Source organism: Gallinula chloropus (assembly GCF_964237585.1).
Source record: "Gallinula chloropus genome assembly, chromosome: 1".
NCBI classification, from domain to species: domain Eukaryota; kingdom Metazoa; phylum Chordata; class Aves; order Gruiformes; family Rallidae; genus Gallinula; species Gallinula chloropus.
In genome coordinates this window covers 206,678,439-206,695,454 of record NC_140085.1, presented here as the reverse complement: position 1 = coordinate 206,695,454, position 17,016 = coordinate 206,678,439, and the positions used below count along the sequence as shown (strand labels likewise).

At 41.6% G+C, this 17,016-nt stretch overlaps 1 protein-coding gene across 1 annotated transcript; it reads right to left on the bottom strand.

The window, feature by feature from the left end:
* Positions 1-714: 714 nt before the first annotated feature.
* FDX1 (ferredoxin 1) lies at positions 715-16,767 on the bottom strand. The gene is made up of 4 exons (XM_084272186.1): positions 16,584-16,767; positions 10,251-10,375; positions 7,397-7,526; positions 715-3,201 (listed from the first exon to the last, which is right to left on the bottom strand). Exons 1-4 carry the CDS (start codon positions 16,748-16,750, stop codon positions 3,087-3,089), a joined length of 537 nt encoding a protein of 178 aa, XP_084128312.1. The 5' UTR covers positions 16,751-16,767; the 3' UTR covers positions 715-3,086.
* Between the last annotated feature and the right edge of the window lie 249 nt (positions 16,768-17,016).

Below are 17,016 nucleotides of genomic sequence, written 5' to 3'. Positions count from 1 at the left end.
GAAATTGCCTTTTCCCTTGCCTGGTGACAGCTCCCAGGCCAGCTGCTGGAAACCTCCCCTGGCAGGAGATGGAGCAGCTGGGAAGGTGGGCAGCTCCACCTTCCCCTTCAGGCATCACAGAAATGGGGACTGCAGGCTCCTCTAGTCAGCTCCTCTGCCCATAACAGAGGCCAGTAGCACCCCAAAGTGCCCTGGGACTCAAAGGGGCACAGGGGGACCCAGAGCACAAGTAAGCAGGCTCTCTAAGGCAGAAGGGACTACCAGGCCACACACCAGGCCTGGCTTCCCTCACAAAACCCACAAAGGGACTTCTCACCCCCAGGAAACAGAAGGCACTACCCCCCCACCCCCCTTGTGAAGTAAAGGTTGTTCCACCCACCAATATCAGCATGTGCCACACAACTAGAAGCAGAAGGAACAAAGGCAGTTCTGATTTTCTCTGTAATTGTGAGGGGAAAGGGCTCAAATCCCTGTTCTACCAGAGAAAGGAAATGCTTAATGCTTTTAGAAAGCAAATTACCTGTAAATCTTTATTTGAACAAGGAAAGAAATAGATATTTAACTAGTTTTGATGCTTTAATTGTGTGTCATTAGACAATAATTCATACTTACACTGGAATGTGAATCACAAACTGTTAAGTTCCATTGCACACCCAAAAATACATTCAATGGCTTGGAGAAAGAGGGAAGAAAAATCAGTACAAACAAGGTGTGTCAGAAAGTGGTATAAAATAAGATTTATTTGCAAATCATTTTGACAATAAAGAAACAAGTATCTCCAAGCTGTGCATTTTGGGGATTACATGTCAGGTCCTTTGCCTTCTGAGATCTCCATTTGCATGCACTACAGGATACCTCCAGAGTTTGAGATGAACTTTGAAATGTCCTTTTTTCCCCCCCTCACTGTGCTAAATAATTCCTTCCACAGGCAGGCTGAGGAACGTCAAAGTCTTTGTAATGAGAAGCTGTCGCAGGAAACGCACAAGGAGGCGATCGTGGCTTAGAAAGAATACTGTGTCATGAGAGCTGTTTCACTTTGTGTAACAGTGTTAAGCACTTCAAGAGTCCCACAAAGAGAAGTGCCTGGTATTGTATGTAAAAAACCACACCAAACCGAACAACAAAAAAACCAAGAAGATCCCAAAACCCAACAAGCACCAACATCTACCCCACACCTATACCAAAGCCTCGGATTTCCTTCTGATGCAAGAACACACAGTACGTCTGGTTATAACCCAGGTTCCCTCTCTTGGAAGCTAAAGAGTTTAATAACCACTATATACAAATGTGCTCAGGACAGAGGCAATACAAAGTGAGAACAGGTTTCTCCTAGTGCCTGACTGTGGGAGGGTAACTTCTGAACTACTAGAGTAGCAGCAGTTGAAGAGGAAGACAGCAGTATCTTCAGAACATTTATTGAATTTATTCCCACCCTCCTCCCCAACCGTGCTCTCTCAGTCTCTCAAAGAGCCAGGAAACGTCAACTCTGAGGTTGTATTTTGACTCAGATGAGAAGGAAGTGTATTCTGAAAACTCTCTACAACTATGTTCTTATCAGACCTTATTAAGGGTATCTTGTTTGAGGGGAAAGTCCAACGGCAACACCAGGAAACAAAGTAATAGCTACGCAGGAAATCAAGGAGTCTGAACTAGGTTTATTTTCAGTACAGTTCCAGAAAAAAGTTTCTTTTTATAACAAAAAGAGGGACTTTCTTTTTTTCCTCTTTGTGAAGCTCAAAATAATCACAATATTCAACACTGAAAAATATTTTTCCCCTCTCCCATAAATGTAACGATGCAAGAAAAGCTGTCTAGATGTCGTCACCAATTCAAATAAGGCATTAATGAATGCATCATTCAAATGTATGTAAACATGTTACATATATAAATATGCCGCAAATAACCCAATAAAGGTAACAACTACTGAATTAGTGACAATCATTTCATAAAAGTATTTAGGCAACAAAAACTGGAGAGGATAATAACGAGTCTGGGGCTCATTATTTTATTTTGGTCTACTTCAGAAACACTAGAACAAGACCAAACTGAAAGATTTTCATCAAGAGGCCACATGCCATCCCACCCCGGGGGTCCTCCTTCTTGAGGAGCCCAGTCCATCTATATGGAGTACACATACTTGGTCATTTCACACCAACCATTATGGAAAAGCTCCTGAAAGCAAGGCCCCAAATCCTGGAATCCCTGCAAGCCAAACATCCTAGCTGACATCAGACTGCCTCCTGAACAAGGTCAGAACAGAGACAGTAAGAGATAAAGATTTCAGAACAAGTGCTACATGGACAAGCATTGCCCTCTTCAATCCAAGTCAGCCATCTTCAGAGAATGCCAAGAGTTTAGGTTAGCCTCTGGCAGATGTGCTCCCCCGTTAGACAGCTGCAAGGCTTTACCCATCTAAACCACATGTAATCCCACATTTGCAGTGTAGTCAAACACAAATACAGCTGAGATTTATTGACTTCTGGTTTAGGCAACAGAGACGCACCGCAGCAATTAAGCTGCAGGTGCCAACATTCTGTATTGGCCCCTGGATTTCATGCTTTTAGCACTTTTTTTGCAAGCATCTTATTAAGATTCCAAAGTTTGCAGAGTCCCTACCCTGAAAACCCAGCGTTTGCTGAGGAAGTATCATGTTTACTGAGAACACGAATCACCTCTGAGCGTACCATCTCTAGTGACAACACTTCAAGGAGACCCCATGCAGCCTTACAAGTTTTGCCCTTGTATACCCAGGTCTGAAACCTAGAAATGCCTAGGGAATTTTGGGAGAAGGCTTGTAATTGTGATCCGGTTTTCAAAATTCATTAAAGGTTTTGGCAGAATAATGTTACATGAAATCTATAATGCACTTGCTATCACTTATCCAATGATCAGTTATAAGAAGTATTATTGCATTTTAAGCGTAAAAATATAGGAGGTTCTATAAAGAAAATTAAAATAGCATTAATCTAATATTGATAGTCATATAAAAGAACTCACAATTATGTAAGTTTCCATATTTAATTACACATTTAAAAATAAGTTATAAAAATAATTAAGCTTCTTTAAAACCCCTAAGATATTTTCTTTTAGGAGTTTTTACTCATATCTACTGATTGTCTAGCATCAGCAACAGCTTCTGGTACTCGAACAGTCATATTATCCATTGATTTCTTCAAGCAGATTTGGCAGCCTAAACGGGATCTGTAGGGAAATACAATGCTGTCATTAGTTCCAGCCAATCAAGTATCTACCAGCATTTACCCCTTTTTGCCTCCAAAGTTTACCCATCTCAAACACATTATGACCTAGAAACAGCTACTCTTGTGCATGGTCTTAACCAAGACCACTGGTGAACTGCATCCACCAATGCAAAGACAGAGGTGACAATAACCGCGAGTTACACAGAGCTTAGGACAGGGAAGTCGCACATCGAGTACCTCTTACTTGCTGAGGCAACTTAGAAGGTGGCTCTTGCATCTCCAGTGGTTCACTAATAATTCAGACAAGTGCACAGAATGACACTTGCTCTCCCAAGGGACATCTGACATCTCTGAAGAGAGGAAGGCAACGACTGAAAACCTCAGCAAAAGCAGAGCCTAACCCATCCAGGGCCCGAAGGCAGCCCCAATGCTTTCAAACTAAGGGACTCAGGATGGGTCATTAAGCCAGAGAAATAGTGGAGACACAGGAAGGAGCAGGATAAAATACTCGTGGCACCTGAGGAAGATGTAATCCTTCATTTTTCTACCTACCACTCAGCATAAAAAAGCCTCGTATGCAAGCTTTTAAAATCGAAAGATTTAAGACCACCACAGAATTCTGCAGACATCACAAGTCACTTTTATTACAGGGGAATCTTTTATTCAGTGCCCGTGCCTTGGTAGTTTAGTACAGAATACTTAAACACCAGCAAAGGTACGCAACGTCCTGCTGCGGCAGTTGAATAATTTAATCAGTGTATGAACGTAGGCAGATATTATAAAAATGCTACTACATTAGTACCTACACAGATCTCTCCCAAGCACTAGTACCTACACAGAGCTCTCCCAAGCATGCAGTGATCAACCATTATTAAAGCTCCTGATTCAGGGCTATATGCAAAAGTAACACTTATGTAAATGAGCGTATACATCAACCTCAAGTGATTGGAATGTATGTATAAATACATGTTACCAGAAGATTAATTCTCATGAATATGCATCTGTAAGAATAGCTTTAGAAATTAAATCTATTCAAGAGATGCAATATCTGACATTTATATGTAGCACTGCAAGGCTTAATTTGACTGAAGTGTCAGTTTTTCACTGGAGACCCATGCTAATTGCACACGTACTCTGTAGTGTGGCAATGGATTTACTTTCTGTGAAATGAAACTGCCCTTTTAGTCTGCTACATGGCAGTACAAAAACTAGGCAACACTAAATAATACTGCAAGAAACAAACTACCTTTCTAATTCCAATTCCTCCACAGCATTTACAATTTTATAGATACTTAACCAGATTCCCTTACACATCAAGGCTGCACAAGTTAGGATCAGAAAAAGACATCATCCAGTCAGTCCCTGCAAGAAAGCCATTCCATCTTTAACCATTTCTACAGTTTCTCTCATTCTACTATTTAGATAAACACAACAAACACACACAAAAAAACCCCTAGCACTCCCCCCAAAATACCCAGGAAGTCAGAGTGGCACAAGTATAAAGATAAGGTGAATCCCAATTTTGCAATATAATGGTATTTTCTACTTCTTCCTATCTAGTGTTAGACGTGTTTGATTTATCTATTTGAGGTTATTCTTACCCCGAACCTTAGGGTGACATTCCTGGAAAGACACAACCTAGCTGACAGACTATTTTATGCAGCTTTAAGTACTGCTCTACTCACCTCTCCACATGGATTAATCTGAACCTTTTAATGCCTAATTTAATTTCCCATTGCTCCATGACACAAGAGCCTTCTGCGTGCCATCACTGACAGTTTATTTTACCACACTGTAACACAACACTATACACAAACCTCACTCTCTACATCTTTTCCCAAGTCTTTCACAAATACACTTATTACATAAAACCTAGCACTGATCACCATCAGATCACATTGCTGATCACACACACAAGCCTTTGCTCTTTTCCCACTGCAACACAAAACTTCTCTAGACCCAAGTAAACTGTATGAACTGTAAGATCTTTCTTCATGCTCAGTGACTCATTTGAAGACCTCACATATCTGTTAATTCCCTCTATAAAAGCTCTGTTGAATTCTCTCTTTACCATTATTTAGTAGAAATTTTAAAACCACCAACAGCCCATTGACACATGATTAATGTGTCCAGTATGGCATCAGACTCGCTCTTCTCCAGTTCCAATGATCTCATTTTAAAAGGTGGGTTACTACCTCCCATTCCTTGATGGGGAAGCAGTTTTAAACCAACTCATCAAGCTTTACAGACAGAAGTTCAGAAATGTCACACTGAATTCCTACAGAACTCCTGGGTGAAGGCTACCTACTTATTATCATTTGTTACTTACTCACTGTAACACAACTTCTGTGGAAACATCAGTTTTAGATAGATACTTCAGGAAGCCTTCTGGAAAGAAACCTTCCAGTGTACGACATCCTATATAACATCTTCAGAGACAGCAACACAAAAGAAACTTTTATTTTATCTTTCTAAATTTTAAGTGCACGTTCTACATCAGTCATTGTCTCTTCATGCAGACAAGCTTCCTTGTGACAGGTTAGAAACGATTCTTTCTTTTTAGCAAGGTGTTTCTCAGAGTTTTTTCTCCTTCAGTATTCGTTTTAAAATGTTTCATTTGCCAGGGTACCTGTGTGTCCCCATCTTGCTACTTTTAATAATCTCAACTGTTCAACAGCTATTCAAAACAGTTTTGTTTTAACCTTTCTAATTAGGCCCTCATCTTAAAAAATGTATTGATTTTCATGACAGCTGAAATGTGAGATGTGCAAGTTATGTCTCTGCAACGAGTACCCTCTACAGGACAGGTATAAAGCCCTCCGACATCACTGGAAAAACTCTCAAAGAACTTCGACAACAGTTCCACTGAAGCACGAAGCAAAGAGCTTATGAAGCCCTGTATATCAGCCTGCTCTTCACATGGGTACATTCTGACACAGACTATGCACACCAGCAGGTAGTGTGGCCCACTAGGCATGGGTGGGTCTTTTTAGCCTGGAGGAGACTGAGGTGTGTAAAGGGTGAGTGTCAGGAGGATGGAGCCAGGCTCTTCTCAGTGATGTCCAGTGACAGAGGACAAGGGGCTAGGGGTGCAAGCTGGAACACAGGAGGTTCCATGTGAACATAAGGAAAAAAAGTTTCACTGTGAGGGTGACGGAGCACTGGGACAGGCTGCCCAGAGAGCTTGTGAAGTCTCCTTCATCTGGAGACATTCAAACCCTGCCTGGACATGTTCTTGTGTGACCTAATCTAGGTGATCTTGCTCTGGTGGGGAGGTTGGACTGGATGATCTTTCGAGGTCCCTTCCAACACCTAACATTCTATGATTCTGTGGGGGTCAGTGATGAGGATGAAACACCCTATTTACAAGGCTTGCAATGGAGGAGACAGAACACAGGGTTAGATTACCACTACTCCAATCCTATGCACTGAAATACCGACTAGCAGTTGGAGCACACTGGCATTAGTTTCAGACAAAAGTACTCTGTCTGGGTTGTGTGCTCCAACAGCACTGACACATGACCAAGCATGACAAGTGGGGACACTACCATGTGGGACACTTTATTCTATGGAAGACTCAGGGAGAGGATCTTATCAATGCACATAAATACCAAAGAGGTTGTAGAGTCTCCATTCTTGGAGATACTCAAAAGCTGTCTGGACATGGTCCTGGACATCGGCTTTAGGTGGCCTTGCTTGAGCAGGGGATTGGACCAAAAGACCTCAAGAGGTTCCCTCCAATTTCAACCCTTCTGTGATTCCATGAAAAGAAGATCTGACCAAAACTAAAATACTAATGTAAAAACATTCATAAAAACATTAACTAGCTACAGACTAATGCAGACAGAAAACAGAAGGGATAGGAAACAAGACAACTATTCACACACAACAGCAGTGACAAATTTTTGTTAAAAAAAAGTTTTGATCATGCTTCAGTATGACATCTGCCTGATGCAGATCAGGCACCTCTGAAGAGCAAGTACCAACAATTGCCACTCCTCAGTTCACAAAAACAGTACCAACACCCGTTTAGTAGAAGTTCAGATAAGCGATATTTAAACTTGGCAGTTTCATTTGTGTAGAAGAATCCAGCTACTCATTAAAAGCCAATTAAGGCATTCTAAGAACACTGGACTGCCCTATCTGCAAACCTTTCTTTCTGTTCCTTGATGTATAAAATTGTTATGTTGCCTTACGTTTCTGTGAGGCCATATGCCAGGTCCAACATGTCCATTTCTTCATCTGTAATTGCATCTAGTTTCTCAAATATGTGGTCTTCAAAGATTAAGTGACAAGTTGAACAGGCTAGCGTTCCTTCACACGCACCTAAAGAGAAACAGAAAATCCAAGTTGCAACTTACAGAAGAGTTTCAGAAGAAATCCTTCATATGTGTTTGTATCATCCAAATATCTTTGTTGATTAGTAAAATTAATGGTTTATATATTGTCATCCATATAGCTACTCTGCACTCAACTATCAGTAGCATTTCTATAGTCCCCGCAACATTAAGATTTACTTGAATGCTGTAGTTAAAATACTAATTCCTCTTCTACCATTTAATGAGAGAAGTTTTCTACTGTAAGAATGTCAAAGCAGACAATGCTGTCAGTCAACAGTATCGGATTTATTTCCATGGTTGATCTTTCTATCCCTCTCTTTCTCAAAACATTGAGAAAACCTTCTCAAAAGAAGTAAAACAAAAGACACCCGCTATACAAAAATTCTTCCAAAATACTGGAAGAAGGAATTTTATACTCAGTATTTATTCTCACTTCACAGAACACTAATTCACAGCAACAAAAGTAGTCAGGCTAGAGAAACATGGTCTCCTCTATGTTAAAGAAGTCTACAGGTATTACTAGGAAATCTAGCTCAAGCCAAGGTTCTAATAATTTGTTTGGGTTGAATTGAACAAATATCAACTACATTGACCTGCTAGAGCAATTAGGTCACCACAGGACAGTTAAAGTTTGAACACTTAAATTTGACTCTGTCACTGTATATGACTGGTTCTCCACTTTTGTGCAAAAGAAACATGCAGCTGGCACAGGAGAAAGCTGACCTCTTCATACTTGTGAGGAGATTGGCAGTGTGTCACGCAGACCTCCATCTCCAACTTAAACTGATAAGAGCAAAGCCAGGTAAGACATTAGCCAAGTTTCATTTATTTCCAGGTAAAGCAGAGCCAGAGTATTGTCACATCACCTTTGTACTCATATGGAAACAAAGGGAAGCAAGGCTGCATGTGTGTAACCTCAGCTATGAAAAGAAACAGCAAGGTTCACCAGACCTGAAGTCTCATACAGAAAGCACCAGACGGTTACATGCAGTAACACTACCAACAGCACATATTCTAAGTGAGCAAGACATTCTACTATAAGACTTGATTTTTATATCACATCTTCAATTACATGCAAACACACAGGAAAAAGTAGATTTAAATTACCAAATAATGTAAAATTTGATGCATTGCTTATGCATTTTAATGTTGGTGGGAAGAAAAAAAAAAAGCAACAATATAACAAACCCTGACCATTCTATTTGAAGTGGAAGGTCTCTTCTGCAACTCTAAAACGAGTAGTAGCAAAGAAATTGAGTGCAGCTGAACCATTCAACAGTTTTAAGGCTTTATCCAAAAACATTTCTCTTATTAATGCACATGGGATGCCCCCTAGTGACAGAAGAATATAGGCAAGATACACATTTTTTCCCTCTCATTTTTTCTAAACACAGAACATACATGTTTACATTAAATATACTGCAGTATTTTTTTGCCCTACTATGATGTTTCATCTGCAAATTACTACTGAAATGGGACAAGCATATATTATAAGACTGTAACAACAGTATCTCCAATTTTTGTTTGGCTTCTGTTGACAGCATTATCTTTTTCCCCCTACGTTCCCCCAATGCTTTAACATGGCTGATATTTACACAGACTGAGAATATTTGCTGTACAATACAAGCAGACCAGCCATAAGCCTACACAACATATTTAACAAGTGTTACATAAGTCTGCAATGCGTTGGGATAAGTAGCCTTGAGGCAATTCTTCTTCCCCAAATATATGCATCTGTAGATGCAAGAGCTCTCAACCATAATCCTGAGATCTAAAATCCTTAAAGATTTTACTACTAGGGGTAAAATGTATTTGCACTTAAATAAAATACAACTTGGATTTCTAACTCTGTTACCCTAGACAACTGTTTTTCTCCTCTAATTGCTCTATGACATGCACACAGCTATGTGAATTGCAGTGCCACTTCCTGGTTTAGCTTGTACTATTATCTTAAGCTTACGTTCATGTAAATACCTGTCCTATGGTATTTAACTGCATTACCAAATAGGACTGCTTTGTACAGGGAGAATACTACAGCTTCAATGGAACCAGCTATGGAAAGAGCAAAGCTTGAAGGAATACGGAAGCAGTTATCTTCCTCCTATTTTGATTTTAAATAGAACTTGTACCAAGTAAGAACTTCACTAGGCATTAGCATCCTTTACTCCAGTCCTTCAGTTAGAATTAAGCTACTTGGTCTTCCCTACTAACTGGCACGGACTTGGTTTCTTCTTTCACTTCACAGTCAGATGCTACAGCAATTTGTGCTACAAAAAGCCCGGTGATCAATTGAGACAGTATTAGAAGAGTAAGCAGATGCTGTTAGACATACATCAGTTCTGTGCTGCCTCCAGAGCCTCGCAGTCAAGAGCAGCCTGCAGGTGGCATCTGCCACATTCCATCCTGACACCACTGCCCACATTCCCCTTTTTTAACATCCAGGCCAGGCTCACACCAAACATTTCTTTAGAAAATGACCCAAAACATTCTGTGCACCTGGGAGGGGGTGGGGAATAGAAGGGAAGAAATCCAACTAAAGGTTTTATAACTTATATATAATTCCTATATATTTTTCTAACTATTCATTTACAGTTGAACTTGAGGAACTAAATCTTTTCTAATCTAAATGACTCCATAAATATGTATCAATAGAGCAGTAACAGAAAATAATTTCTAGACACTGAACAAAGTACTCAGTGAATCTACTTACCAAAACCATCTATGTCTAGATTATTATCAACAACAACATCCAGCAGCGAATCCCCAGGTTTTCCTTTGGCTGTTAGTTTGTCACCATCACGATTTATGAAATGAACAGTTATTTTATCTTCTGATCTGAAAAAGAAAGGTGTAATGTAATTAAAGAAAGAATTCTAGAGTATTTCTAGATCATAAAAATTGATTGAATACTACTAAACCAGTAATCACTATCAACTCTAAAGAACACAGAAAACTAAGTTACTTGTTTTAAAAGCTGTAACAGGTACAGGCATCTACTGCTGTACACTGAACAGAGCTGTGAAAAACGTTTGTGTTTTGTCATTAGAAGCTATACTGGACCCTGATGTTTTGCCCTTCATTGAAGTGAGTCACAGCTTTTATTTTAGGCACAACATTTGTATTTCATCAAATAAGAGAGGTTATTTTAAATGCTTCTCTTCACACTTTTCTGAGGACTCTTGCTTTGGATTCATAAAATTTTTTTATTGTTCTAATCTTAATCATTTAGGACAAACTTGAATTTTTCCTATTTCTGCTTAAGATTTCAAGGATTTTTGTTTCATTCCAAAACTTAATTTTCCTCCCAACAATGAAAATACTCCAAAAGCACTCTGCCCCCTTTTTTTTTTTTTTGAGTACAGATTCCCTTAGGATTTCACTTTGTAAATATTAATTCTATTGAAGCTCAAAGTTCAGACACTGGCTTCAAAGAAAGAAGATTCTGTATTTTCCTGCTTTGATTTTCAGACAATTATTTCTGAGAAAATTCTCATGAGGTCTGCGTACAAAAAAAAAAAAAATCAAGATTTTCAATATGGAGAAAAAATAGAGCTTTTGTGTTCCATATGATATTTTGCATGTAAATTAAAGGAGTTTTTAATATATTAACAAATAAAACACAGTTTGTTTGCTTTTAAACAGACTATTTTCTTTCCTACAGTACGTGAGCAAAACAAGTCAAACTTGTTGGGTAGATGAAGAAACCTGCCAAGAGATGAGAGATACAAATAGAACTGAAAGCCAATGCAAAAATCTATGTTTCAATGTGAAATCTGTGTTTAAGAAAAGCATCCTTAATATTCCCTTTCATCTTTTTAGGAACTGTGAGCCTTGAGTGATCTACCATACTGGAAGTGTACAAGCCTGAAAATCAAGCCACCTCCTGGAAAACTCTAACCTACAGAGCTGAATATTAAAGCAAAAATTTGAAAGTGGTCATACCAAATCATCAGTAAACAGATTATTTTGGGAACTGGCTGTAGAAGAAAATGTGTTTTTAGCAATCTGAGTCCTAGCTTGTTTTGAAAAACAACAAATGTTTGTTGCTCTAGACTTAATATACTTGCCACAACTGTAAGTGCATTTGGCAGTGATATGTGCTGTGATTCATTATGATGTCAGTTCAGTCCTTGTCATATCATCCCTCAGTCCATTCTCCAGAAGGCAGTCACAAGCTACTATCAACAATAAATTAATTTCAAAATGATAATAATGATTGACCATGCTGATCTGCAGAATGCAACTGAAGCACTCACTATAATAAAATTCAGGTATCTCAAGACACATTTTTACAAAGTGTAATTAATGTTGCAGTCACCCATGCTATCAAAGGACCACCTCCAGCAAACCATTCTGTGGGGGTTTAAGTTACCACTCTGCTCTTCTCTTTACTCCTCTGCTGTGCTAACACCTCCTACAGCACAACCAAGGAAACAAGCACCCACTTCTTATACTAGTAAAAAAATCCACCACCTTTGCTGGTAGATGCAGACTGATGGGTTTAGATTGCATCTGAAAAGGTAGATTCACATTCTGACAGCCGAAGTAAACCACTGACACTGTATTTCATCGAGCTCTGGAAGGGATTTTTGAAGCAGTTTAAAGTTACGCTCTCACAGAAATATTTCTGTCAACATGACTAACACAACCCTGACAAAAGACATGATGCAAATGTAGCTGCATTTATGACCATTCTCTGTCCAAGGTGTAGACATGGCAAGTATTAAATATTTGTTAAATACCCAAACCATACTGTTTATTACAGGATAAGGCAATTGCAAGAAACAGACAAAACAGCAGTATGACCAGCCATCCATCACATCACTGCAACCTTCATGAGACAGGTCATCTCCCTCCCAATTTTCAAAATATACCTGCAATTGTCTTCACCTGTGATTACACTTTAATCTGGCACAGCAAGAACGCTCCTTGCCTCCCCTTTTTGTTGCTTCTACCTTCCAGTATTCACATTGCCATGAAGTAATGTGTGTCTGGAAAAAAACCTGGCTGAAAACCAGCCTCAACAGGTCAATGGTGATCTGAATGTCAGAACTGGTACACAGTCAGATTTGCCCTTTATATGAAATTTACATCAGTTTAAAACAATTGTGTTACTGCAACTTTATGATGCAATAACACAGTCTAAGCTTCATGATCAGTTTAAGTCAATCTTTCTAATATAAAAATGTGTTTGGGTGATCCTCACTCCAAATCATCCTGCCACCATACTTACACCAGTATTACTGCAAGTCAACTCATTTTGCTAATGTGTCTGGAGAAACTGACCATAAAAAAAAAAGCAGTCCCAGTGTGGGTCACTTCTATGGCAGGTCAATCTCTCAGGCCCAGACTCCTCCAGCCTGGCTCCCCACAGTCTCTCCACAGGCTGCAAGTCCTTCCAGAGGACTTGTTGCACAGGCTTGCTCCAACGCATGTCACAGCATCTTCCATGTCTCCACCCACTCCAGCACGCGGTCTCTCCATGGGCTGTAGATGGGATCTCTGCTCCCCATCATCTTCCATGATCTGCAGGGGGACAACCTGCTCCACCATGATCTTCTCCACAGGCTGCAGGGAAATCTTTCTCTCCAGCACCTGCTACACCTCCTTCCCACCTTCTTCACTGACCTTAGTGTCTGCACAGTTTCTTACATCTTCTCACTCCCTTCTTTGGTGGCAAAAAGCAGCTGCTTGGGGTTTTTTTCCTCTTATGTGTAATTCAGAGAGGTGCTATGACCATTGCTGATGGGATTGGCCTTAGTCAGCAGTGAGTCCAGCCTTGAGCACAGCTGGTATTTACTCTGCCAGGCCTAGGGGAAGCTTCTAGCTGCTTCTTGCAGAAGCCACCCCTGCAGCCCCCCTCCTCCACCAAAACCCTGCCGCGCAAAACCACAACACAGCTGAACCAGTAAAACTGACAGAAGTGCCACTGCCCACAATAAAAATGAGGAAATAGGAGTGGGATCCCCTTTTCAGTAGTAGCAACCCTACATTAGCTTCAACCAGTTGTGGAACTGCATTGTGGCAGTGCATGCTTAACTGGTGTGGACAAAAAGTACCACTATTAAGTCTTGATAAAGATCACTACAGTAATTAATGGTTTGGGTTTTTTTTTGACACGGTCTAATCGACTCTGGTTGGTAACTAAAACTAAAAGTTTATTTTTAAAGTTAGAGATAGCCATTGTAAATCTTCCAGTTTTGCACAAGTGCAAGAAAACACACGCTGTGCAGATCTTTTCAATACTGGGAAACATCATTAAAATAATAATAATCATCACACCTCTGTGAAACAATATTTAGGCTTTATAAATGTCAAGTAACATGTCTACTCAGACTTTTGTTTGCATGAAGAAAAAAGCACCAAACCATACCCCACCATACTGTGAACTAGTCACAATTAACATGAAACATGTGCCAGGTCTCTGCAAGCGTTAGGTAGCCTCAGGATTACCAGGAAGAGCAAAACATATTTTGGGTAATCTGAAGATAGCAGAAATAATCTCAATTCATGTTCAGATGAGCCCTTTTTTCCAGATGCAAAAATACAATTAGTTTATTCATGTTGCTACAGTTACTATCAGCTTTGTTATCAAGCTTCACCAGGATACCTTAAATTAAGCATGCTTCAAAGGCACAGAACACCAACAACAAACCTGTTAAGTGATGTTTACTGTCCCTCCCATGCAAAAAACAAACAAACAAGAAAAACCCCTAAGTACTGCAAGAATCCTAACAGCTACCTCTCCCTCCTTAAAAGTAGTACCCTTCTGAATCTTCATTATTTTCATGTTAAGCATCACCTCTTACATTCCTCCAAGCAAAACAGAGGTAAACAACTACAGCCTGGTGCTGCACATGGCAAGACCAGCTCTAGTATTTCCAGACCTTTTATTAGCAGCCCCACCTAACTGCCTGAAAGGTTTCATGAATGAAACTATTATACAGGCCTCAATTAAAATACAGAAGTTATAAATCTAAACTAATATTTAAAACATGTAGTACTTGTGTTGTGCACCAAAAATATTGTAAAGCTCTCTGAACTGGTAGAAAAGAATGCTGAGATAACTACTGTCCATGGGGGGGAAAAAATGGAGCAAGGAAAAGAATTAAACTGAAATGAAAACTTAATGCCTGATGCAGCACTTAAACTGTTGGGAAATCCTACTAAAAATCCCTTCAGCTGACAATTTATATAGCCAGGTCTCCATCCTCTAGGCAAATACAGCTAATTTTACATACAAACAACGATGTATCTTTTTACTGGAATAACACTGACTGACATTGTATTAGGGACTGGGTCTCAAACAGTGTGATGCCCTGAAGTGACAGGACTAGAGGAAATAACTGGCACATAAATAGGGAAAACAAGAGATTAAAACCCCAAGGATTTTCTTTTTCTCCCAACTCATTCAGCCAAGTTGTCATACAGAATATATAAACAATACATTTGAAGCACCTATGTGAGCTTCTGTGCTGGTATGCTTGCGCAATGAGCGCAAATAAATTCCAATCTGTATCCAGTCCGCTTGTGAAAGTCCTGTGGGATTACAGGTCTTACATCACTATTAGGTAAGGAAATGTTTTCCCTTTTTAGTATTCTTTTTCCTCCCATTTTTACTTTGTTCAATAATTTTAATAACTTTTTAAAATTTGACAATAATTTACATAGATCTTTTGATTTTCTGAACTAAAAAGTGTTTGTCAGGGGCCTCAACTTGTCAGGCCAGTTGCTCAGTGGGTGCTTAAATTTTTAAGACACTCAGCAGGGTCACTCAGGAAGATCTAAACTAGCAACTTGCCTATCTCCTATGGGAGTCAATTTGTCTGCATATTAAAAGCATGTGCTTAAACCAAGTAAAAGAGCACCTACGGGAAAGTTTAAAAGCAACTATTGAAACAGCTTTGATCGTGAAGGCACTACCTAATCCTCTGGAAAGAGGCTAGGCCACATCCCTGATGCTAGAGCAGCAGATTGCAGATTTATTTGTTCCAAAACAAATAAAACTTATCTGGCAACCAAGTAAATTAGGCTTTTAAAACTTCTGTATTTTAAATACTCAAAGTTAAATGTAGGCTCCAATCTACCTTTGGATAGGGAAACTACAAGCCAGAAAACCAGGGATGTATAAACAGTCTCTGACTATATGTCCACTGCTAATCTGCTGTTGTGGGCTGTGTAACATTGCCTACAGATATAATGTGAAACACCTACTCACACATACTGGTGAGGAGAGGTCCTGTCCATTTAAGACGCAAGAGTGCTCTTCAGTAAAGAAAAACTATACCCAGGCCAGAAGAGATCTCCTGCATTGGGCTTTCTCTGATGTGTGCTGTCCTTCTACCACAAGCTTAGCCAAACTGTCACAAAAAAAAACCCCCAGCACCCCAACCAAAAAAACACAAGCACTGCTCTGCATGAGAAAGCAACATTGATAACATCATAACCTTTCAGAAGGCTCGTGTGAACATTAGGAACCCTGGTTCAGCTTTCCTTAACAAGAGCTCTGTCAGCGGGGTTGCAGCTCACGCAGGCCCTGCGGTTTAATCGCGCCGCCGGGTGCCAACCCGGGCCGGCCCCGAGGCAGCTCCAGCTAACCTGGCCGGCACAGCCTGGCGGGACACGGCTCAGCTCCCCCACCCGCCGAGGGCGCCCGGCTGACACCCCGGCAGCGGCAGGCGGAAGGCTGTCCCCGCGGAGCGCTTCAGTGCCACCGCCACGGCGGCCACGGGCGGGAGGGCGAGAGCCGGAGCGAAACGCGGCCCAGAGAGGGGCAAGGAGGAGGCCGGGACCTGCCCCAAGCGGGCCGGGCAACAGCAGGTCAGCGGGGCACCGCGGGCCGCCGAGCGACCGGAGGAAGGTCACGCAGCGCCAGCCCGGCTCGGCCGACCCCGCCCGGGGAGACCGTGTCACGGACGGCCGCTGGCCCCGGCTGCCCCCAGCACCGAGGCCTAAGCAGCGGCCGAAACGGCGCGGCCGCGGCGGGAAGGCGGCCTCTGCCTTGAGGCGGTCACCCGGTGCCTCACGGCTCCGACCCTCTTACCTGAGCACCGCCCGGGCAGAGAGGCTGAACAGCCGGGCTGCCCTCACTGCAGCGGCGGCACTGCCGCAGCCCGGCCTCGTCCCGGCTGCCGGCGAAGCGGAGAAGAGCCAGCGGCGGGAGGAAGCGGCGGCGGCCCGGAGGAGCCGGGCCGGCCCCGGGGCAGCCATGGCGGCGGCAGCGACAGGACGGGAGCGCGGGGCCTCTGCACCGGGGGCGGAGCGTGGGCAAAGTCCCGCCGCTTACGCCTCCAGCGCAAGCTACAGCGATTCTCGCAACCACTTACGTATCCCCCTTCCCGCCCCTTTTGGACGGCGGTAAGAGGTGACCGCACGATGGGAAGGGCGGAGCTACGCAAAGTGCGCGGCGATGCGCTGAGGGAAGCGGCCGGCCGTTATGGAAAAGGCGCAGGGAGTTTCTCGGGCGAGGGGTATTG